The sequence below is a fragment of the Bos javanicus genome, chromosome 7, assembly GCF_032452875.1.
Source record: "Bos javanicus breed banteng chromosome 7, ARS-OSU_banteng_1.0, whole genome shotgun sequence".
Lineage (NCBI taxonomy): Eukaryota > Metazoa > Chordata > Mammalia > Artiodactyla > Bovidae > Bos > Bos javanicus.
The window spans coordinates 96,162,158-96,186,569 of NC_083874.1; the positions used below are offsets into that span (position 1 = coordinate 96,162,158).

Genomic DNA, 24,412 nt, shown 5'->3' on the forward strand with positions numbered 1-24,412 from the left:
TCTATTTTTTAGAAAACATGTATTGAATGAGCCAAGTTTATCCATGAAAGAACGTTTATTTACCTATTTATATATCTGCCTTGGTCCAAAAAATACTAAAGGTGGCTTAAAAACGGATCATAGTCACTTTTTGCAATACAGTCAAGGTCTTAAATGTATTACTCTCCCCAAAAGCTAGCTGCTTCCAAACTTGATTTAATATTTTGCATGTTTTCTCGCCGTTGCTTGGTGAATGTATTTGCTTCTCCCTTCTGTAACCGTCGTCTCACAGCTGATTTTTGTTGTTTCGTCAACTGACGTTTCACCTTCTGTTTCACCAATTCCTGGAAAGATACTATGAATTAGTATCACTGAAAACTGATCATTTTGATAAGGAGTAAATGGTCAATAAAAGAAAGATTTACATTGCTAATATTTTAAAATTCTGTTAAAAGCGTGAGTTTAAAAAGTTCCAAACACTGACAGTATACCAAATTAACCAGCAATAAAACAAAACACTGAACTGCTACAAAACAGGAGGAATTAAATTCTTAACCGAAATACAGATCACAGCAAAAAGCAGGGTATAGCAGTACAGCAGTGAACAGTCACAATTTTTTGAGTAACAAATCATCATAGTGCCACCTAGTGTCACTAGGAAAACTGGGAAAAACCAAACAACCGGCCTAACAAATCCCCCAAACCCAAACCCAACAAGATGGAAAACAAAACCACCACCAACAAAAAAACCAAAAAATCCCCAAGACAAAAAAACCTGCTGATTCCTTTGCTTTCTAAGTAAAAGTAGGCATGGTTCTGCAGCAGAAAATTATGTGTGAAAGCATTTAGTACTGGTCAAATACACGCAAGAGCGTTTTCATAACTTTAGGTGTAGAAACGACTCGATGGCAGGAGTTACTCATGGAAAAGTCCTCATACAGTTTCTGGGAGAAATTTATGTTTTCACATGATGAATGATCATAAATTCAAATTATTTCTTTATCACTTAAGACACAGGCTGCCAATGCCAAATGACATGCAAGATGAATATTTTTTTCACAGCAACCTTTTTTTCCCCCTCTGGAATATTCAGCCTGTTATTTAATCATATATAATCTTACATCATCCAACCTCTCCTAAAAAAAGAAGTTGAACGGTGAAAGGATTAAAGCAAGGGGCTCTTCTTACTATGCCTCACTCTGTTAGGCACAAAGAAGCATTTATTAAAAATCTGTCATTAAAAAGTAAAGATTAATGGATGTGAGAGGTAAAAAAGAACTAGGGAAACCAGTCTTCCTAATGCAGTGTTTCTTGGACCGTATGTGTATTAGTGTAAAAATCTGGATGAGTCGAGTTAAATGAAGACTTTGGATTATTTCACATAGTTAGACAGACGGGCTTTAACAAGTTATCCCTCTTTATTTTAGTCTGATGATTCTCAATGGGAAGAAAAGTAAAAGAAGAGAAAGGGAAACAAGAATCAGAATGCAAGTTCCTACAGAGGCTGATACCCTATGAGATACAGTCTCAGGAAAGTCACAGTTTCAGAACCACCTGGTTGGTATTGCAGAAGTTTCATGACTGAAAGTGTTAGGACTGGCTGAAAGTTTAACATCGGAGTGACTTTTCTCTATCTCAGGAAACTAGGCAACTGTCACAGTTCCTCACCCCAAGAGACCAGAAACCTGAATCAGATCAGCATCATAAGCCTGGTGTCCTAACTTATCACCAAGACAACAGAGCAACACCTTCAGACTTCTGAAGTCAGTTATTTCCAAATCACAACTCTAACACTTAAATTCTCAATCAGGTGGGAGAATAGGATAAAAAGACATATCTAGTAATAAAAAGTCCTCTCCCCACCCACCCAAATAACTACCTAAGATCATTCTGTACCATAAAAATGTAAGCTCAGTATGAACAGAGATAAAACTAGGAAAGAAAGCACTCAACAGATTGGAGACTGGGAAAACTGTAGAACATGTACCACGTTTAAACCAGAGTTCAGACAGAGGCCTCCAGGATAGCTCTAAGAAAAATCAATTTGTTTTCTAAATATTCTGCTTGAACTTCCCCTTGGTGCTTTACTTCAGCGAGACCGTAAGATAATCATATATCAAACAGCTAAAGAAAATAAGGAGATAATGAACTACTATGCATGCATGTCCTAATTTAGAACAATTTACAACTCTTACAAATTTAACTTTTATGTTAAAAACAAGTGGGAAAAAAAGCCACATTAGTATATTTAAAAAAGAATGATGAAAGGGGAAATAAAATAGTTGACCCTTGAACAGTTAGGCTGTGTTAGGGGCATGGACACACTTTACAGTCAAAAATCTGAGTACAACGTGAAGAACCAGCCGCCTGTGTCAGAGGCGCCTCTGCAACTGCAGAGTCAACCAACTGCAGACCGTGGGGTTCTGCGCGTGCTCAGTCGCTCAGTTGTGTCCAGCTCTGTGACCCTGTGGACTGTAGCCCGCCAGGCTCCTGTCCATGGGGATTCTGTAGGCAAGAACACCAGAGTGGGTTGCCACTTATGTCTCCTGCACTGATAGGCAGGTTCTTTACCACTAGCACCCCCTGGGAAGCCCACAGGAGTGACCCAGTAAGCATCCTGGAAATGTTGAATAACAGTTACCGGAGGAATCGTTGAACAGCTTAAAACACTACCCACAGAAGTAACACTCAGGGTTCTTGTTCTGTGTCGATTAGTATCTTCCATATTTTCTTCATCTCTAATAATAAAATAAAAATTTACCTAGTTAATTCTTAATAGTTAATTATGCTTGATTAATTTATAGAATATTACTATCAATATTCTGAAATAAAGCCATTTCATTAAACTACCCCAAATCTAAAAGTTAAATTTTAGATCTTTTGCTATCTAAGCTGAGGCTGATTCACAAATATGTGAAATTTGTCCAAAAAAAAAATCTTACAAGAAAAATAATGTAATGGTAATTTTAATTGTACATTAACAAATAAGTACAGAAGTTTCAAAGTACCACAGAAAATTCATTTTAAGTATGTATACTAAGAGCACACTTACTACATTTTTATTAGACTATACATTAATCAAACATACATTAGATGAATAATTATTTAAAAATACAAACAATTCATACATCTAAAACCTCATCAATTTATTATTTGAAAGTAATCATTTGAATTTTAAGGCAAAACTGCTTAAAACTGAATACATGTGGTAGCATCAAGTCAACGGTAGACAGGGTTATTTGAATTTTAATAATAAAAGTGATATTTGCTTTTATTCTGTGCATGAAAGTGAAAGTCGCTCAGCTGTATCTGACTCTTTGCGACCCCATGGACTATACAGTCCATGGGATTCTCCAGGCCAGAATACTGGAGTGAGTAGCCTTTCCCTTCTCCGGGGGATCTTCCCAACCCAGGGATCAAACCCAGGTCTCCCACATTGCGGGCAGATTTGTACCAGCTGAGCCACGCCCAAGAACACTGGAGTGGGTAGCCTATCCCTTCTCCAGCAGATCTTCTCGATCCAGGAATTGAACTGGGGTCTCCTGCATTGCAGGCGGATTCTTTACCAGCTGAGCTACCAAGGAAGCCCTAAAGGAACGTTGCACCCGAACAGGAACTTGAACCCTGCACCCTCAGATTAAAAGGATGCTCTACTGACTGAGCTATCTGCACATACCGATGCAGAATACAGCTGGCATGCCATTTGAAAAAAGTACTCATTTACCAGAATCAAAGAATAGGTCTCCAGATTAAAGTGAAAATACAATCAACAAAAACCTATACCTGAAAGGCCTGAATTCTTTGCTCAACGATGACAAGGCAATCAGATGAGGACACTCATCTTCATCCTCCTCAGGGCCCACAAGGATTCCACCTTGACCTGTCTCACCATCTTGCCTGGCGTCACGTTCACATCTGTTCTCCCTGGAAAATTCACTTACAGAACTCTTTTCAACAACCTGCCCTTCTATTTCTTCTAAAGCTTGACTGAATTCAGTCATTTCGAATCTGTGTGCATCAGCACTGTCCTCTGACAAACTCTCTTCCTTTATTTGCTCAAGGTTTTCAAATGACCTGCAACAGCAGTCAACTGATTCAGCTGCACAGTTCCGTCCACCTTCATTTTCTGATCTACAATCCCTGGCTCTTTCTGACATCTCTTCGTCAGAAAATGGGAAGTCAGATCTCTCCTCTGTTTCTGTATTTTTATCCTCTGGACCTGCTGGGTGAAGCAGTTCGTCGTCTGCCTGCATCTCCTTCGTGTAGCCGCTGGCAGAAACCTCTACGTCAAGAGAATCCTCCCTCCTAGGAAAAAAGAATGTTACGCATTTAGGAGAGAGAAAAAAATCCACCTGACATGGGCAAGTGTATTTAGTATTCGGATGAATCATGACTCTCAAATGAGTTTAACAGTTTATAGATTTTAAAGGTTTTTCTCTGGCTAAAAGGTAATACTTAAATCACTTAAGTACACAAATATAAAAGACATATGTTACTTGTCATTTAAGAATAAAAGGACTGCGAAGAGCAACAGATATTAGAAAAATTAGAGACATTTCAGTGCATACTGACTTAATAAATTAACTTTCAGAGGGGGCTAACAATTTTAAGTTAGGTCAATCATCCCAAATCAGAAAACAGCATCTTAATTGAGCATATAAAATGAGAAAATTTGGCTGTGAGAATTATGTTCCATGAATCAATTAAAGATAGTTTCTACAGTGAATAAAGGAAAAACACATTTCTGATAAACACTTGACTATATTCCTTAAAAATGCGTTCTTCACAGAGCATCCACTATTGAATAAGAGTTCTTGAATTTATAAGAAACTATGTTCCTCTTCCAAATTCAGTAAGGTTAATGGACCACAGGGAAGCATAGTTTTTAAGTTTCATTTGTATATTACCAGCAGTGATACTGAACAATGATTATAATGTACCACAGGTCACTATTTGAAAAACTTTTAGATTAAAGCATTAACTTCTAAGTAAATAAATCAGGTATTTTAACAGAATTCTATCATTTTATCCAATACAGTGTACAAACCTTATATCACTAAAGGTTGGGAAAAGCTCACTTTCATAGCTGAAACGTTTCATGAAGAAATCTCTAATGCATTTCACATCTCTGTCAAAATACCTGCAAAAGCAAGAATCATTTTTTTTATACAGACTTTGTTGCTCATCTTTTTCCTTATTAGCCAATGACAACATCTCTGCTATTTGTTATGACACTCTTATCCTTACATGAAAGAGAAAAGGATGTTACTCAAAAGAAAAATAAATCAGTTGTCAGTATCTGAAAAACTAAAACTAAAAGCAGAGGAACTAACAAGGACTATAAGCTGTCAAGGGCACCCAGTTCCTACGGTTAGAATAAACCCAAGGTTCCCCCATACTGTGACAGATACACATACGAAACAAGGAAAAGATACAGGCCTGCAGTTTGGGGGCCAATTTCTACTTTTCAGTCTGTCTAGTTATAGTTCCCATCAGCTGTGTTCACTAGAACCTCTAGTCAACCGGGAAAGTTGAAGACAAAAACAGACTAGTGACTCAGAAGGAAAAGTTTGGGGACTAATGAATGTTATGGTTATATTATCTTTATTACCCATTAGCTAATATGCAGTAAACATCTATAAGAGATTAATAATGCTATGGCTTATAAATAATAATTTGAAGACACCTTACTCTGGGAGTAGAAGGACCTCTGAGTATCAGGGTGCTTTTTAGGTAACCATAAAATAGCAGGAACAGATTAAATTCTCTAGAAGGTGTCCAGAAAGGGAGAATTGAGAGACAGGATGACATGGAATTGAGAGAACAGGAGAAAAAATACTCAACCTTAATTTGATTATGCTCAATTGCATCATGGAATACAAACACATAAAGGAAAATGTTCTGTCATATTTCACAATTGGGCTTGTTTAGATGGTCAAGTAATGTGAGAAATAAGATTACCACAGTATATAAATCGATTCTGCCCTGTGTCAGGATGAGGTTTTACGTGAATTCCTTTCTCTTAACAAAATAAAAGCTAAAAATGATAGGAGGTAGTATCATTATCTGTCTGGTAACTGAGGTTTAGTATAAAGCCACAACTTTCATTAAGGCCATAAAAAATTATTAAATTATGCTGGGTGAAATCCTCTTGGAGGCAACTATGCAACAGAGAGAAAAGCAGAAAAAGGCAGAAAGGATGGTGTCCAGGGTCCTCCCTTCTGTGTCCCTACTGCTGAACAGGCTTTTGTTTTAAAAATTGGGGTTTTACCCCAAAGTTTGTTTGGATAGATAGTTCCATTGCTAAGAAAGTTTGACTTTTGCAAGTCTGTCAACTCACAAGAGTAATTCAAATTCTTTTGACGATTTATAAAAGTAAACAGTTTCTTCAGACTTCTAATAAACAATATTATTTTAATGAATAAATTAATTTTAAAACTGGATCAATGTGCATCCCCCCCCCCCCTTTAAAATACTGAGTAAGAAAAGTTCTTAGGTGGAAAGATCCTAGCACTTTGATATCCTTATCAGCCACTTCAAAACAGTTATTAACCCAAATGGCAGTATGACAAGGCTGAAAAGTTAAGAATAAATTAAAAAATGACTGCAGCACACATAAACACAGCCACGTCCAGAGTATACCATTCAGCATTGGGATGAGAAGTTGAAACCATCTGTGGAAAATCGATCATGGTAATGTGGTCATCTTCATCCAAAATGAGATTGAATTCATTGAAATCTCCATGAATCAGTCCGTGATTTGCAAGTTTAACAATTAGTTCCATAGCTTCATCATATACTGATGCAGGATCTTCAACATGGTGTATTTGACATCTGAAAGTATGGAAATGGTTCATTTGTCATCATTCAAAATTTTAATTAAAGCAAGCATGGGTGTATTTACATATAAATATTATTTCCATTTCAAGCCTCTCTAGCCTCTCTTCATTCCTATCTGTATATAGACATAATACCTCTTATTTAAAAAAAAAAAAAAAGCTACAACCCACTCCAATCTACATCTTCTTTCCACTATTATACACATTCTTTGTTCCACATTCTTTATAACCAAACTCCTCTAGTTGTGCTTTATCCAATTTTTTCCCTCCCATTCTAATGAACCCATTTCAAACAGGCTTTCATCCATCCTGCTCCAATAAAATAGCTCCTGTCAAAACTACCAATGACTTCCAAATGACTTGCCATATCCAACGGTCAGTTCTTGACTGTCATCATAATCTGGTCTATTAGCTAATCCCTTCCCGGTCTATGAAGCATATCCTTTCACTTGACCCTTGGCCTACTAACTCTTAAGGCTGTCCTCTTTCTGCACTGATCATTCCTTCTTAGTCTTTTTAGCTAGTTTTTCAGCCTTTCCCTGACTTATAAATTTTGGAGCTCCTCAAAGTCTAATCCTAAAACCTACTGTCTTAACCATTCTTGATCTCATTCACAGACTTCAATCTAGACTTTCCCTGAGCTTCTAGGCATCTCTAACTTACCATGTCCCCAAGTGAACCTCTGATTCTGCCCTACTCTCTAACTCCCAACTGTCTTCCTGCAGCCTTTCCCATTTCTATAACTGGCAACTTTATCCCTCTAAGTAATTCACTATTCAGGCCCCAGATCTTTATTTGCCACTTCCTTCTTATCAACATCTAATCTCAAACAAATCATGTAGGCCCTAACTGTAAAACTCATCCAGAATCTGACAATGTTCCCTCACCTTCACATCTACCATTCTGATCTAGACTACCATCATCTCTTTCAAGGATGGTGATAATCTCCTAACTTTTCTTCCTAATCCTGTCCTAGTCTTCCTTTAGTCTATTTTCAATACAGCAGCCAGAGTGATCCCATTACAGTATTAATCAGATCATATCTCTTCTCAATTCAAAACTCCTCCAATGGCAGAGAATTCCCTGGCAGTCAGTGGTTAGTACTGTCATTGCCACCAAAATAATCCTCCAATTGTTTCCTGTCTCAAACAAAATAGTCCCTGTAATATTGTCTCAATGGCAGTCATGTGAGGAAACAGAAGTGTATCAAAGCAACCTTAAAGTTACTCAATGTTGGGCTTCCCTGGTAGTCCTGGTAGATGGTAAAGAATCCACCTGCAATGCAGGAGATCTGGGTTCGATCCCTGTGTCAGGCAGATCCCCTGGAGAAGGGAATGGCAGCCCACTCCAGAATTCTTGCCTGGAGAATTCCACGGACAGAGGAGCCTGGCAAGCTATAGTCCATAGGGCTGCAAAGAGTCCGACATGACTGAGCAACTAACACTTCCTTTCTTTCATATTTAAATATATCCTATCTACCACAATAATCCGCTGCCTCTCCGATCTCATCACTCACAATTTTCTCCCTGACTCACTCAGCTCCAGCCACAGTGGCTCCTCACTGTTCCCTGAACATAAAGGTATGCTCCCATCTCAGGACTTTTGCTCTTTTCTCTGCCTAGAATGTACTTAGATATCTGCATCATTTCTTCTTTCGCTTCTTTCAGGATTCTGCTGAAAAGTCCCTTTACCAATGAGAACTCTTCTGATCATCCCAGCCTTCCACATCCATCTCAATATTTCTTGTCCCACTTACCCTTACTTTATTTTTATCCATAGCATTCACCACTCTCTGATGTATCATATAATTCCTTGTTCACCTATTTATTGCAAGTTTCCTTTCATCAGAACGTAAGCTCTGTGAGGACAGGGACTTTGTTTATTGCGGTGCCTTGAACAGTGCTTGGCACACACTAGATTGTTAATAAAAATCCACATTATCAGAATGAAACTGAGTTTTCAATTTGCCTTTAAGTCTACTGCTTTTTGTTAATTTCTAACCTCCCCGAAGTCATACTGCATTTAGTGAAAAAAACTTATTTAAAAAAAACTGAACCTTACAACTATTTATTAGAACTCACGGTTTTAAGAATAATAAATACTTACAGAGGATAGCCACTTATGAGTTCCATGACCACTGCATGGCGATTATAATCAATTGGCTTTGGAACTGGAAATTTCCTTTCATACAATGCCTAAAATATAGCAAAACAGGTAAAAAGTAATGAAGAGGTCATTAATTTTTAGGGAACAATAAAGTTAAGTGTACCCGTCCAAAACCAGGGGGGAAAAAAAATCATAACCTTCACAAAATTATAGTTAACACCTGATTATGTATGGCTTATTCACAGCACAGGATGAGCTGTACATAAAAATAAAATTGGAAATCAGTTTTGCAATTCATTTTTTTTAACCAAACATTCATTTATTGAACATTTACCAAATATACATTGTGCTATGGTTACAAAAGTGAGTGTGAAAATGTCTCTGCCTTCAAGAAGTTTAGTCTCTTAGGATATGTATGTCCTCTTCTATTTTGTAAGTTTCTGTCATTTACTGGAATGTGCTTAAAGAATTCAAATGGAAATAAATTGTGTTTTAGGAAATACTGTCTTCTGGTGTATCAAGAAATGAAATATTTCAGGACACTGGACATTTTACTTTATAGAGCACTGACTTTTCTCTTCAGACCACAGTATCAATCTATCGTGTGACAAAGAGTCACTGTGGTCACAGACACCGGTAGTATGAGTCAAATGTTACTACCTACCATTCATAAATTCATTTTTCTCCCTATGCTTCACTTTTCCTATCCTACTGCTTTCAAAGTCGTGTTGTTATTACTTCCTTCAAAATATCTTGGTTTTCTGTATTCTGCCATTTGGAATGCTGCCATTTCTAACAGGGCTTTGTCATTGTTACCCCAACCACATCAACAATGGTTCTAGCTCTGCACACCAAACCTTTCTTCAGTGTACCAGTACCAACTAAGATGCGTGTGTCAATGCTCCATTTTAAAAAAACCTACAACGCTGTAAACATTGATTTCAGTCTGAATAATTTTTCCTAGTTTTCAAAACTCTTTAATCCACTTAATCCAGTCCTAGTTCTCTTCAATACTCTGTCCAATAAACACTCTAGAGTGCGGTCGTACAGCCACCTCAGTGACTGTTACCATACACCCATGGCTCATGCTCACATCCATGTCTTGGTCATTCTGGCTTCTTTGGAAAAGTATACTGTCTTGTCTTTTCCTTATAGACAAATCATATGAACTCCCATTCAAGAAACCTCCTTCTACTCTATGTATTCTACTCTACAGAAGTTTCTCTAAACTCAACATGATTTGACATTTAAACTGTTTTTTACTCTATTTTTTAATTGAAGGGTAATTGCTTTACAGAATTTTGTTTTCTCTCAAACATCAAGAATCAGCCGTAGGTACACCCCTGTCCCCTTCCCTCCCTCCAATCTCCCTCGCCATCCCACCCTTCTGGATTGTTACAGAGCTCCTGTTTGAGTTCCTTGAGACACACAGCAAATTCCCACCTGGCTATTTACTTTACATATGGTAATGTAAGTTTCCAAGTTACTCCCTCCATGCATCTCACCCCCTCCTTCCTCCCCTTTCCCTAGTCTGTAAGTCTGTTCTCTATGTCTGTTTCTCCATTGCTGCCCTGCAAATAAATTCATCAGCACCATCTTTCTAGAATCCATATATATGCATTAGTATATGACATTTGTATCTCTCTTTCTGACTTACTTCACTCTGTAATAGGCTCCAGGTGTGTGTTTATGTTACCTTCCTAATTTTAAGACAGACTGTTACTCCTTTGGTATTCACTGTTCACTTCCACCCTCCTTCTCCTACGCTGCAAAATCCTTAACAGAGAGGCAGGCACATAGCCGACACTCAGTGTATGCTTAACAGGGTTACTTTTATGAGGCTGTCTACTCTTTCCTATCCTCCTCAGACAGGAACTGAACTACTTCCCACTCCCCAGTGACTGTCTGCTTGGTTGTATATTTTTTATTTTTAAATCCAAATGGTTTTGGATTTGAGCCTTGACGGCTCACAAGTATATAACAACTTTAACTAATGTCACAGTGGTTTAGCCCTGTGCCATAACCCTTAAGTTAAAGCTCAATTTTACTTTTATTTGGGAAAAGAGGGAATAAACTTACGAAACATATTTATGTACAACCAGACTCTATTCCTGTATCTTCCTATAAACACACCAAGAAAACATTTAATATAGTTTGGGGGAAATGTGTAACAATTCCTACCAAACTGCTTACTCACATTACTGATGAGTAATGGTTTGTGGTCACAGGACATAAACCATTGGTATAAGACAAAAAACAGAGTATGTATGATATTAGTAGCACTTCTTTATACTGCCTTGAGGATTCTTCCCTCATGATACAGGTCATACAACTCTTAATAATTCAAAAATTTTTTAAAGTTATAACAAATAAATCCTACTGGAGAGAATAATAAAAATGCAGTTACTTTTTAATTTACTAGTGAAGACAATTAACTTGGTTATTTTTAAAGATATTTAATAAATCTATATGAACTTATTTTGAAAGGTTAAGGGTTAAAAACTAAGATTTTTACCATTTCTAATATACATACAAATTCATAAATTAACATTTATTCCATTGTGGGGAAAAAATAGTAGTCAACTATCTGAGACACTAAGGTCTCCAAAGAAGGTAACTATCTGATGTTTTTAACTAGAGACAGACATACATATATACACTGAACAGATATACATTCACACACACACATTTATATCATTAATTATTTTAGGCTACTCTACCTTGTTAACATTGCTGCATAAAAATTGCCTTTATGCATTTATAACAGCTAAAAACACCTTTGCATAGAAGGAAACCACCAGAAAAACAAATAACAGAAATAGTCAAAACAGTTCAAAGTGACTGTAAGGACTGTGACAGGCAGTAGGGAGATATGGAGGCCACGGACTGATGCGTGTCACTACAGCCTTTTAACTACACATACTGTTTGGTTAATAATTTAAAATTAATTAAAAGTACCTTCATATAAGCAAATTCTTTCATGGCAGAGAGACGAGATAAATAAAGCCAAGACATGTTATGCCTGTGTTTATGGTAATCACGCTTGTTTTTCAGATTTCGAAAGGAGGTTCTTCCCAGTCTGTGAAGCTTTAATGCAAACTGCTGCCCTTCTTCATTTGCAACGATGTAAATATCTAAAATCAAAATTTTAAAAGGATAATTATATTTTTATTCCAGTAAGTTTAATCAATTCTAATTTTCTAACTTTCATTTTAGTTGTACCAAATTTTATCTTTCTTAATAACTCGAAATACTTATTCAGCAAAATATTTTTATTTTAGTTTAGTTACAATTCAAAGTGATGACATGTATTAATACCTACTACAAAGAAAACAGGGGAGCAAAGTTATTGCTTCCAAAGCAAAAGTTATTGCTTCCAAAGGTATTTAATGCTCAATTCAATTTAGTGGGAATACATCTAATTGTTCTTTAGCGTCCTACATGTATGAGAACGTTGACGTTCACTCTTGCCATCTTGTTTGACCACATCCAATTTGCCTTGATTCATGGACCTAACATTCCAGGTTCCTATGCAATATTGCTCTTTACAGCACCGGACCTTGCTTCTATCACCAGTCACATCCACAGCTGGGTATGGTTTTTGCTTTGGCTCCATCCCTTCATTCTTTCTGGAGTTATTTCTCCACTGATCTCCCGTAGCATATTGGGCACCTGCTGACCTGGAGAGTTCCTCTTTCAGTATACTATCATTTTGCCTTTTCATACTGCTCATGGGGTTCTCAAGACAAGAATACTTAAATGGTTTGCCATTCCCGTCTCCAGTGGACCACATTCTGACCATGCCATCAAGGTCAACAAGAGTTCGAAATGCAGTACTTGGATGCAATCTCAAAAATGACAGAATGATCTCTGTTCATTTCCAAGGCAAACCATTCAATATCACAGTAATCCAAGTCTATGCCCCAACCAGTAACGCTGAAGAAGCTGAAGTTGAACGGTTCTATGAAGACCTACAAGACCTTTTAGAACTAACACCCAAAAAAGATGTCCTTTTCATTATAGGGGACTGGAATGCAAAAGTAGGAAGTCAAGAAACACCTGGAGTAGCAGGCAAATTTGGCCTTGGAATACGGAATGAAGCAGGGCAAAGACTAATAGAGTTTGGCCAAGAAAATGCACTGGTCATAGCAAACGCCCTCTTCCAACAACACAAGAGACGACTCTACACATGGACATTACCAGATGGTCAACACCGAAATCAGACTGATTATATTCTTTGCAGCCAAAGATGGAGAAGCTCTATACAGTCAACAAAAACAAGACCAGGAGCTGACTGTGGCTCAGATCATGAACTCCTTATTACCACATTCAGACTTAAATTGAAGAAAGTAGGGAAAACCACTAGACCATTCAGGTATGACCTAAATCAAATCCCTTATGATTATACAGTGGAAGTGAGAAATAGATTTAAGGGCCTAGATCTGATAGATAGAGTGCCTGATGAACTATGGACTGAGGTTCGTGACATTGTACAGGAGACAGGGATCAAGATCATCCCCATGGCAAAGAAATGCAAAAAAGCAAAATGGCTGTCTGGGGAGGCCTTACAAATAGCTGTGAAAAGAAGAGAAGTGAAAAGCAAAGGAGAAAAGGAAAGATATAAGCATCTGAATGCAGAGTTCCAAAGAATAGCAAGAAGAGATAAGAAAGCCTTTCTCAGCGATCGATGCAAAGAAATAGAGGAAAACAACAGAATGGGAAAGACTAGAGATCTCTTCAAGAAAATGAGAGATATCAAGGGAACATTTCATGCAAAGATGGGCTCGATAAAGGACAGAAATGGTATGGACCTAATAGAAGCAGAAGATATTAAGAAGAGGTGGTAGGAATGTACAGAAGAACTGTATAAAACAGATCTTCATGACCCAGATAATCACGATAGTGTGATCACTCACCTAGAGCCAGATATCCTGGAATGTGAAGTCAAGTGGACCTTAGAAAGCACCACTACAAACAAAGCTAGTGGAGGTGATGGAATTCCAGTTGAGCTATTTCAAATCCTGAAAGATGATGCTGTGAAAGTGCTGCACTCAGTATGCCAGCAAATTTGGAAAACTCAGCAGTGGCCACAGGACTGGAAAAGGTCAGTTTTCATTCCAATCCCAAAGAAAGGCAATGCCAAAGAATGCTCAAACTACCGCACAGTTGTACTCATCTCACATGCTAGTAAAGTAATGCTCAAAATTCTCCAACCAGGCTTCAGCAATACGTGAACCGTGAACTTCCAGATGTTCAAGCTGGTTTTAGAAAAGGCAGAGGAAGCAGAGATCAAATTGCCAACATCCGCTGGATCATCGAAAAAGCAAGAGAGTTCCAGAAAAACATCTATTTCTGCTTTATTGACTATACTAAAGCCTTTGACTGTGTGGATCACAATAAACTGTGGAAAATTCTGAAAGAGATGGGAATACCAGACCATCTGATCTGCCTCTTGAGAAATCTGTATGCAGGTCAGGAAGCAACAGTTAGAACTGGACATGGAACAACAGACTGGTTCCAAATAGGAAAAGGAGTATGTCAAGGCTGTATATTGTTACCCTGCTTATTTAAGTTATATGCAGAGTACATCATGAGAAATGCTGGACTGGAAGAAAGCACAAGCTGGAATCAAGATTGCCGGGAGAAATATCAATAACTTCAGATATTCAGATGACACCACCCTTATGGCAGAAAATGAGGAGGAACTAAAAAGCCTATTGATGAAAGTGAAAGAGGAGAAAAGTTGGCTTAAAGCTCAACATTCAGAAAACGAAGATCATGGCATCTGGTCCCATCACTTCATAGGAAATAGATGGGGAAACAGTGGAAACAGGGTCAGACTTTATTTTTTTTGCTCCAAAATCACTGCAGATGGTGACTGCTTCCATGAAATTTAAAGATACTTACTCCTTGGAAGAAAAGTTATGACCAACCTAGGTAGCATATTCAAAAGCAGAGACATTACTTTGCCAACAAAGGTTCGTCTAGTCAAGGCTATGGTTTTTCCTGTGATCATGTATGGATGTGAGAGTTGCTGGACTGTGAAGAAAGCTGAGTATCGAAGAATTGATGCTTTTGAACTGTGGTGTTGGAGAAGACTCTTGAGAGTCCCTTGGACTGCAAGGAGATCCAACCAGTCCACTCTGAAGGAGATCAGCCCTGGGATTTCTTTGGAAGGAATGATGCTAAAGCTGAAACTCCAGTACTTTGGCCACCTCATTCGAAGAGTTGACTCATTGGAAAAGACTCTGATGCTGGTTGGGATTGGGGGCAGGAGGAGAAGGGGACGACACAGGATGAGTTGGCTGGATGGCATCACTAACTCGATGGACGTGAGTCTGAGTGAACTCCGGGAGTTGGTGAGGGACAGGGAGGCCTGGCATGCTGTAATTCATGGGGTTGCAAAGAGTCGGACACGACTGAGCGACTGAACTGAACTGTATGAGAAAGGATTAATAACATCTTCCTTTACAACATGGGACTTCCCCAGTGGTCCAGTGGTTAAGACTCTACACTTTGACTGGCTGTGAGCTAGTTCTACATGCTGTGAGGTGAGGCCAAAAAAAAAAAAAAAAAATTAGAAAACCAAAAAACCCTTCCTTTTCAGCAATGTGAAATTCAATTCTTAAACTGTTTCAGTGAATAAATACTGAGTGTCAGAATATAATCCTAAAGTAATCAGAATGGAGCAGATCTTGTCATAAAAATTCTATTACTAACATTTAGAACATGTCCTAATTACTCATGAGACAAACAGCCTCTCTCTCATGTTGGTGAGATTATAAATTGACACAAATTGGAGGAAATTTGGTAATACCAAAATTCTTAATGTACCCAAGTTTAGCTCTAATATTTCTAAGAATGTAATACTTGACAATTATGAGGAAGACATCTATGCTGATATGAAATGTCATGGATGCACTAAAGGGAAAAAAATCAAGGTGTAGAATTGTTAAGGACTGCTTGCTTTCACCTATGATTATAAAAGATACATCCATCCTCAGAACATTATATACTTGTATTCATACAGAATATTTCTAGGACATATAGGATATTAAATAAACAGTAATAGCTGAAACTTCAGTACTTTGGCCACCTCATGTGAAGAGTTGACTCATTGGAAAAGACTCTGATGCTGGGAGGGATTGGGGGCAGGAGGAGAAGGGGACGACAGAGGAGGAGATGGCTGGATGGCATCACTGACTCGATGGACGTGAGTCTGAGTGAACTCCGGGAGTTGGTGATGGACAGGGAGGCCTGGAGTGCTGCGATTCATGGGGTCGCAGAGTCGGACATGACTGAGTGACTGAACTGAACTGAAGTGAACTGAATAGCTTTGAGAAGTAATAACAGGAGATGGAGACCTGGGTTAAGAGTTAAGATTCCCTTTTCATTGTACTCTCTTCTGTACTTCATCATTTTGCAAGTAATGAAGTTCTTAAAAAAAAAAAAAAAGCCATTTTTTTGGATTGAAAAAACTGGACATAAAAAACATTTAAGAGCAAGTGTATCTCAAAAAAAGTGTTTCATTACAGCATTTTATACACATCTACATACCTTCTCACATTTAGGAATCTAGTATTAACTTGATTGTGTGTGTGCTCAGTCACCTCTGACTCTTTGTAACCCAATGGACTGCAGCCCACCAGGCTCCTCTTTCCACAGAATTTTCCAGGTAAAAATACTGGAGTGGGTTGCCATTTCCTATGAGAGGGTATCTTCCTGGCCCAGGAATTGAACCTGAATCTCTTGCACTGACAGGCAGATTCTTTACTGCTGAGCCACCAGGGAAGTTCATACCACCTGGGAAGCCTTATTAAACATAAATAGTTTGGATAATAATATACTAGACATGCAAACCACATGAAGTAACCAAAACAACCTCCTTTGAATTAGGTTTTCTAATAGTTCTTTTGCTTCTAATTTTTTTGCTGTCTCAGTTTAAATTAGGTAACTATACAGGATAAACTATGTAGGACAAAAAGCAGTGTATAAGAGAGCACGTCATAAAGAAAACCATCCTCTGTTCTTTATTTTTATCATACATAAAAAACTAATACATAAGTATTTCTTTAATGCTATTTCAGAATTTTTTTCTGTGTTCTACACGTACTTAACTTTGCCTTGTTGACCATACTGCTGTTATGAAAAAATGTGGTTTTTAGAACTTCCTTGTAGTATTTTTAAAAGTTATTACCAATGTCCAGTTTTTCAGATATTAAAGTAAGAAAAGATAAAGTTTTTGCCAAAGATTTCAGTTAGTATAGGAAAACTAATTCTTGGTGTAACTGAACTTTCAGTGATAGACTTAGGGAAAAACAATTTACCGAACTAAGGGTAATTTCAAAATCCATATTGCTTCCAAACAACTTTTCGATTTACTGTTTAGTTAGAAAAATAGAAAATTAAAAAGATGAATCCTTTTCAAAGGGAAATATAAACTAAAGCAAATAATGCACTCAGTAGTACTATGAGCACTTACCAGATTCTTTGCCGACACCCATCTGGTTTCCAACAGACTCAACCACCTGTCTAGAAGACAGTGTTTTCAAAGCTAGGTAATCGTAGCCTGCGTTTGTCAACCGATAGCCCTGGACAGCTAGACAAAATCAAATGAGAAAGATCATATTTTAGTTATATCGTACCATCAAGTCACATCATGTCAAGAGAAGAATTTAAACCTGGGAAGTCTTAGCTGGAAAAAGACTGGTTACCTACTCTTATGAGTTTTGGCATTTCTTGTAATTTTTATTTCTTCTCTAGAGCAGTGTTACTCAAATGGTAATCTACAGACTGACACCAGTCTATAAATGCTTGTTACTAGTCTGTGACAAGTTATACAAACTGAAATTAAGTGGTTAAGTTAAAAAATTTTTGTATCAGTTTGTCTCAGTTGTGTCTAACTTTTTGCGACCCCTTGGACTATACAGTCTATGGAATTCTCCAGGCCAGAATACTGGAGCGGGTAGCCTTTCCCTTCTCCAGGGCATCTTCCCCACCCAGGGATCAAACCCAGGTCTCCCACATTGCAGGCAGATTCTGTACCAGCTGAGTCACCAGGGAAGCCCAAGAATACCAGAGTGGGTAGCCTATCCCTTCTCCAGCACATCTTCCCAACCCATGAATTGAACTGGGGTTTCCTGCATTGCAGACAGATACTTTACCTAAACTGAGCTACCAGGGAAGCCCTATACAAACTGAAATTAAGTGTTTCAGTTAAAATACTTTTGTATCAATATTATAAAATTATTTTGTCTTTAAGTGTAACAAGAAGGAATATGCACCTGTATTCTGATCTTTCTAGTACTTATATTATTTTATAAAGCTATGGATCCTTTATAAAGGTAGAAAGGAGAACTCATCCCTCACCATGATGGTTTGAGAGGTAATGCTCTAGAGTCCTTTGGCAGACTGTACTTTCCCAAGACAGTAGCAACAGTATCTCTATCCTACTTGCTCTTCTGCACCTGGAACTTCCTGATCCCTTATCAGGAAGTAGAAGTTATTTCTCTAACTTCTTTGATCTGCGGGGGCCTGGTGATTGCTCTGAGCAGAACATGGTAAAAGTCTGCTGTGTCAGTTCTAGGTCTAGTGCTTTCTTATTTCTTAGCCTGACAACTTCTATCTGCCTTTTGGAATACCTGCTCTGAGGGAAGCCAATTACATGGAAAATCACAAATGGTGCCTCAAATACTTACTTTTGGTTCGCTCCCAAGCTATGAGTTTATGTTTTACTAGTTCTCTTAAGACTTTATTACAACCACCATGTTTAAGGCTAGCTATAGAAGCAACCAAACTGCAGGGAACAATTTCATGGTTCTTCATGCCCATTTCAACCTGAAATTGAAGAAATCAAAATGTAATCATAACCAATATAGAGTTGTTGTCTATCAAAACCTTGTTAAAAACTTAACTTTTTCAAACTTCTCTGACCACGCAGTTCCGGAACCAATTGTGAGACACAATTATTACCTTCCCTAGTCATATTTTATAATAATGAAAGCAGAAAACTCATGAAGATGTTTAGTCAAGGGAAATTCATGAAAAGTGTTGCTTTAAGGACATTAATTTAGCAGGAATATGCAAAGCAGTTTAGGGAAGGCAAAAACTAGAGGTGGTATACTGGAGAACAAAGACAACGGTCTAAGTCAGAGAAGACAGAAGCCAGAATAGGGAAGAGGTGATGGTAGTGAAGGGAAAGAATTAAAGAAATTAGTATGGGAGAGACTGGCACTTGATAGGGAATGGTAAAGTCAATGAAGAGTGAAAGTAAAAGAAGAGGAAGGACAAGTTTCAAGACATTAATAATCATTATTTTAATGAAGTTTGGGAAAGGAGTGAGGAGGTAGATAAAGCTACTTAATTCTACTTGAGCACACTGAGCTTGAGGTGTTGGAAGGTCCTTCATAGAAGATACTTCAAATGAAGATGTTTTAAGGAAAACTGGAAAGGGTGACCTGCACTCGGGAATGAAGTAATAACTACAGGAAAAAAACTGTTAATTATTTGATGAAGAGATACAGTCATGAAAGGGTGTGATCATTAAACAAGAATATAATGGGAGAAAAAGGAGGGATTAGGGACAGAACTTGGGTGGGAATTCACACCAAAAGGTTAAGGACAGCCAGTCAAAGTATGATTACTGACATAGGAGGTACCAGAGAAATAAAAGGAAGAAGGTCAAGGAAAGGTGGTCACCTATATCAAGACTGGTAAGTCTCAAGTGAGACTGAAATATTTTAACAAGTAGGCCACTCCTTGGTGAGCTTCAAAAAGAACTTAAGAATTGCAAAAATCAATTTTTGGAAGAGAAATCTGGCATCGTTCTGATGTCCCAACCAAAACTCACACTTTAAACTTAATTCACCTTCCATGTTTTGTACTGTTTCTCTAAAATTCTCTTTGACTCCCCTACTTCTGACAGAGGCATTAAGGGATGAGTTAACACGCTGAGCAAGTAGAGAACAAAGGTATCTTTTGACAGTAGGTATTTAGAGGAAGTCTAGCTGAATTTCAGAATCTATGGGAGGGCAGAAAATTGTCTTCCAAATTTTACAATGAATTTGCATTTTACAGTTTAGTCCTTAAGGATTTGCCTATTTAAGCAAAAGATAACAGCTCCTAAATTAAGGTGTTTTATTCTGCAAATGCCTAATCTATGTGTTGATCTTTGTGCTGTAAGACTAAGACTATAAAATTCAGGGGCTCCCCTATACTTAGAATTTATTCCAAATTCTTTACCAAGCCTGTATGGCTCTATATCTATAGCATATTATCTGGCTCCCACCTTCTCCACCTCTTCAGCTTCTTACTTACTATACTCCAGCCACCCTGGCCTTTCTATTCCTCAAAAATTGTTCCTGCTTCCGGGTCTTCGCACTTAACCACTGCAGTTTCCTCTCCCTTCAATTCTTTGCAAGGACTTTACTCTGCCGGCTCCTTTCTATTGAGCTATTATGCCCGCCCCCCATTCTTTCTTTCACTTAGCAAATACTTATTCAGTACCTACCAAGTGCCAGAAACTTTTAAAAACCAGACAAAATTCTTGCACTCAGGCAGTCTTGTCTGACTGAACAGTTTAAAAACAGTATTCAGCCCCCTTGTCCCCATTATGCTGAGTTTCTATTTTATTATCCTCTTATCATCTTCATAGCACTTTTTACCTGATATCCCTCTTATTTATTCGTTTACTGGATGACTTGTCTCCTTATCTGTCCTGTACCCTCTGCAATTCCCTAAAACCTTACTAAAAATCCGTTAAGTATGTGTTGATTGAATGAAACTGAAGGAATGTTATGTGACTGAGTTTGTGAGTAGGAAATGCAATTCAGTTCAGTCGCTCAGTCCTGTCCAAATCTTTGCGATCCCGTGCACTGCAGCATGCCAGGCCTCCCTGTCCATCACCAACTCCCGGAGTTTACTCAAACTCATGTCCATAGAGTCGGTGACGCTATCCAACCATCTCAACCTCTGTCCTCCCCTTCTCCTCCTGCCTTCAATCTTTCCCAGCATCAGGGTCTTTTCAAATGAGTCAGTTCTTCACATCAGATGGCCAAAGTACCGGAGCTTCAGCATCAGTCCTTCCAATGAACACCCAGGATTGATCTCCTTTAGAATGGACTGGTTGGATCTCCTTGCAGTTCAAGGGACTCTCAAGAGCCTTCTCCAACACACAGTTCAAAAGCATCAATCTTTCCGCGTTCAGCTTTCTTTATAGTCCAACTTTCATATCCATACGTGACTACTGGAAAAACCGTAGCTTTGACTAGTCGGACCTTTATTGGCAAAGTAATGTCTCTGCCTTTTAATATGCTGTCTCGGTTGGTCATAACTTTTCTTCAGCTACCAATTAATCCTCTTCAAGAGTCTTAAACCCTTCTCTGTCGGAAAAAGAAGCCCGGGGTCAGAGAAACTTCCCAGGCCACAGAGACTGGAATGTGATTCTGGAGAGGGGGAGCAGAAAAGAAGGACAAGAGAGGGCCTTTGCTTCAAGTAGGGGAAAATAAAAGATTATGGACAAAGGCTTTTGAAAAACCCGACTCTCCGATCTTCTTTTCTTCAGTCCCAGTGTCGGCTGCGTTCTGGGGGGCCTAGGGCCCTGCTCAACTCCCAGCAAACTTGGAGCAAGAGGAAGGGCACGCGCGGCGGAAAAGGGCAGAGAAGGGGGGAAAAACGGGGTACTTCTTACCGCTGTCAGGACCCTGAAGTCATCCCGGCTCATGTAACGCAACTTGGCCACATTCACCTTCCCCATGGCGGACCGGAACTCAGGCAAACCGGGGAAACCAGGAGCGCAATTAACGCAGGTCTCACGCTTCTCACCGCGGCCGGGCGGCTCGCGCACGCGCAGTTTATCCTACAGGTCCTTGTCACTAAATGGATGTTCCGTTCTCACTGCCTTGGGGCAATGAAACATCTTCTGAGCCTGATGAAGCACACAGTATGGAACAAAGCAGAGTACTTTTTGTAAATTGATTTTGTTATGCAGCTGAATTGGCTGACCCTTTAAGTGTTCTCGAGATCATACGACATTTTTTTTTTTTTCGTATCTGTCAGGACCGGCTGTCGAAAGGCCCGTGACCTGCCTCTTAAGAGCAGAGTGGTAATTTAATGAGAAGACCAAGTTTTATCTCCAAACAGCAACTCCTTCTTTAGATGAAGCGAGTTACATCAAGAAAGGGACAAAAAGAACTTGAGCTGGATTCAGGAAAACCAAGGCTGTTCAGTAAGAGTAATCGCAGGATCGGGTCCGTGTCTACCTGCGCATGCTCAGGACGGGCCGCCAAGGTGGAAGAGAACTCGGGCGTCACTTAGCGTACTTGGTCGAAGTTGCTCCCTGGACTCCCCAGCGCGCCTGCGCTGCCTGGGAGTGGGGTCTGGAGTGACATGGGAGGACGGGGTTGCAGTCGGCGTCCCTCCCGCGCTTTTCCAGAGAAAGGGCGCACATGGACGGTTCCCCGTGGAGCTATCGAGGTTCCGAGGCTAGCTCCTAATTTAAAGGCTTTCGGAGAACTGCGGATACAAGCCCAGGGACTTCTCCCTAGGAAAACAAAAATGTAACCTGAGCCGGATCGTTAACAGCTTGCACCCGGACAAAAAGGGTGCCTACTCAGTACTTTGGCCACCTCATGCGAAGAGTTGACTCATTGGAAAAGACTCTGATGCTGGGAGGGATTGGGGGCAGGAGGAGAAGGGGACGACAGAGGATGAGATGGCTGGATGGCATCACCGACTCGATGGACATGAGTTTGGGTAAACTCTGGGAGTTGGTGATGGACAGTGTGGCCTGGCGTGCTGCAGTTCATGGGGTTGCAAAGAATCGGACACGACTGAGCGACTGAACTGACTGACTGAACTGTTTTTTACAAGGATGACAAAACTTGTACGATAATGTTTGCATTTTTGTCTCATCTCAAGAACTATACTTTAAGCCTTTTAGTTCAGTTCAGTTGCTGAGTCGTGTGCATGGACTGCAGTGCATGGACTGCAGCACGCCAGGCTTCTCTGTCCATCACCAACTCCCAGAGCCTATTCAGACTCATGTCCATGGAGTTGGTGATGCCATCCAACCATCTCATCCTCTGTCGCCCCCTTCTACTCTCACCTTCAATCTTGCCCAGCATTAGCATTTTTTCCAGTGAGTCAGTTCTTTCCATCAGGTGGCCAAAGTATTGGGAGTTTCAGCTCCACCATCAGTCTTTCCAATGAATATTCAGGACTGATTTCCTTTAGGATCGACTGGTTTGATCCCCTTGCAGTCCAAGGGACTCTCAAGAGCATCAATTCTTCAGCACTCAGCTTTCTTCATAGTCCAACTCTCACATCCACACGTGACTACTGGAAAAACCCTAGCTTTGACTGGACGGACCTTTGTTAGCAAAGTAATTAATGTCTCTGCTTTTTAATATGTTGTCTAGGTTGGTCATAGCTTTTCTTCCAAGTAGCAAGTGTCTTTTAATTTCATGGCTGCAGTCACCATTTGCAGTGATTTTTGGAGCCCAAGAAAATGAAGTCTGTCACTGTTTCCATTGTTTCCCCATCTGTTTGCCGTGAAGTGATGGAACCGGGTGCCATGATCTCAGTTTTTTGAATGTTTAGCTTTAAGCCAACTTTTTTACTCTCCTCTTTCAGTTTCATCAAGAGGCTCTTCAGTTCCTCTTCACTTTCTGCCATAAGGGTGGTGTCATCTGTGTATCTGAGATTATTGATTGATATTTCTCCCAGCAATCTTGATTCCAGTTTGTGCTTCATCCAGCCCGACATTTCACATGATGTACTCTGCATATAAGTTAAATAAGCAGGGTGACAATATACAGCCTTGAGGTACTTCTTTCCTAATTTGCAACCAGTCTGTTCCATATCTGGTTCTAACTTGCTTCTTGACCTGCATATAGATTTCTTAGGAGGCGGGTAAGGTGGTTTGGTATTCCCATCTCTTGAAGAATTTTCCACAGTTTGTCATGATCTACACAATCAAAGGCTTTGGTGTAATCAATAAAGCAGAAGTAGATATTTTAAAATCTTTAAAAGGCAGTTATTTTGGTTCACCCATCATGGGAGGTGAGGGCACTGCATGTGTTTGAGGAGAATTGTGGGCCACTCCTGGCTTGGCCACATTTCAAACCACTGCTGTTCAGCCTCTCCCTGGGTCCAGGCTCAAAACTTTCAGTGTAAACTTTGGAACTCAGTATTTGCAGGTATTCTCACCTGCATCCCCGCCCCGCCCCCTCCAGTTTTCATTGACCCAAGAGTTGATTTTCCTCTTCTCCAAGGCGATCTGAGTTTGTTGCTGTGTTGAAGCACAGAACTAGCCCTTTCGTAGAACATGCACTGGGATTCTAAGGCGTATAGTCAAATCATCTGTATCTTTACAGCCAGAATAGTTAATATCCTGAAATCAGAAAATAAAGAAAGCAGAACAAACCTCTATCCCTTTGACCCACCTTTGCCTTCTTTTTCATTGCTGAGGGCAGGCTTTCTCTAGTTGC

At 39.3% G+C, this 24,412-nt stretch overlaps 1 protein-coding gene across 1 annotated transcript; it reads right to left on the reverse strand.

The window, feature by feature from the left end:
• Window positions 1–36: 36 nt before the first annotated feature.
• On the reverse strand, window positions 37–21,777 carry RIOK2 (RIO kinase 2). The gene is made up of 10 exons (XM_061424459.1): window positions 21,613–21,777; window positions 18,623–18,761; window positions 17,407–17,523; window positions 11,883–12,058; window positions 8,925–9,013; window positions 6,622–6,813; window positions 5,027–5,119; window positions 3,763–4,284; window positions 2,621–2,717; window positions 37–323 (listed from the first exon to the last, which is right to left on the reverse strand). The coding sequence occupies exons 1-10, from the start codon at window positions 21,676–21,678 to the stop codon at window positions 159–161; spliced, it is 1,656 nt and encodes a 551-aa protein (XP_061280443.1). The 5' UTR covers window positions 21,679–21,777; the 3' UTR covers window positions 37–158.
• Window positions 21,778–24,412: the final 2,635 nt, after the last annotated feature.

What these genes read in the sequence shown, in the direction of transcription:
- RIOK2 (XM_061424459.1), bottom strand. Translation starts at nt 21,678, where the DNA reads ATGGGGAAGGTGAATGTGGCCAAGTTGCGTTACATGAGCCGGGATGAC. An exon ending in ACTTCAGGGTCCTGACAGCG is followed by an intron (nt 18,762 to 21,612) that starts GTAAGAAGTACC and finishes CTTCAATTTCAG; the next exon opens with GTTGAAATGGGCATGAAGAA. An exon ending in GCTGTTCAACGATTCCTCCG is followed by an intron (nt 324 to 2,620) that starts GTAACTGTTATT and finishes GTATCTTTCCAG; the next exon opens with GAATTGGTGAAACAGAAGGT.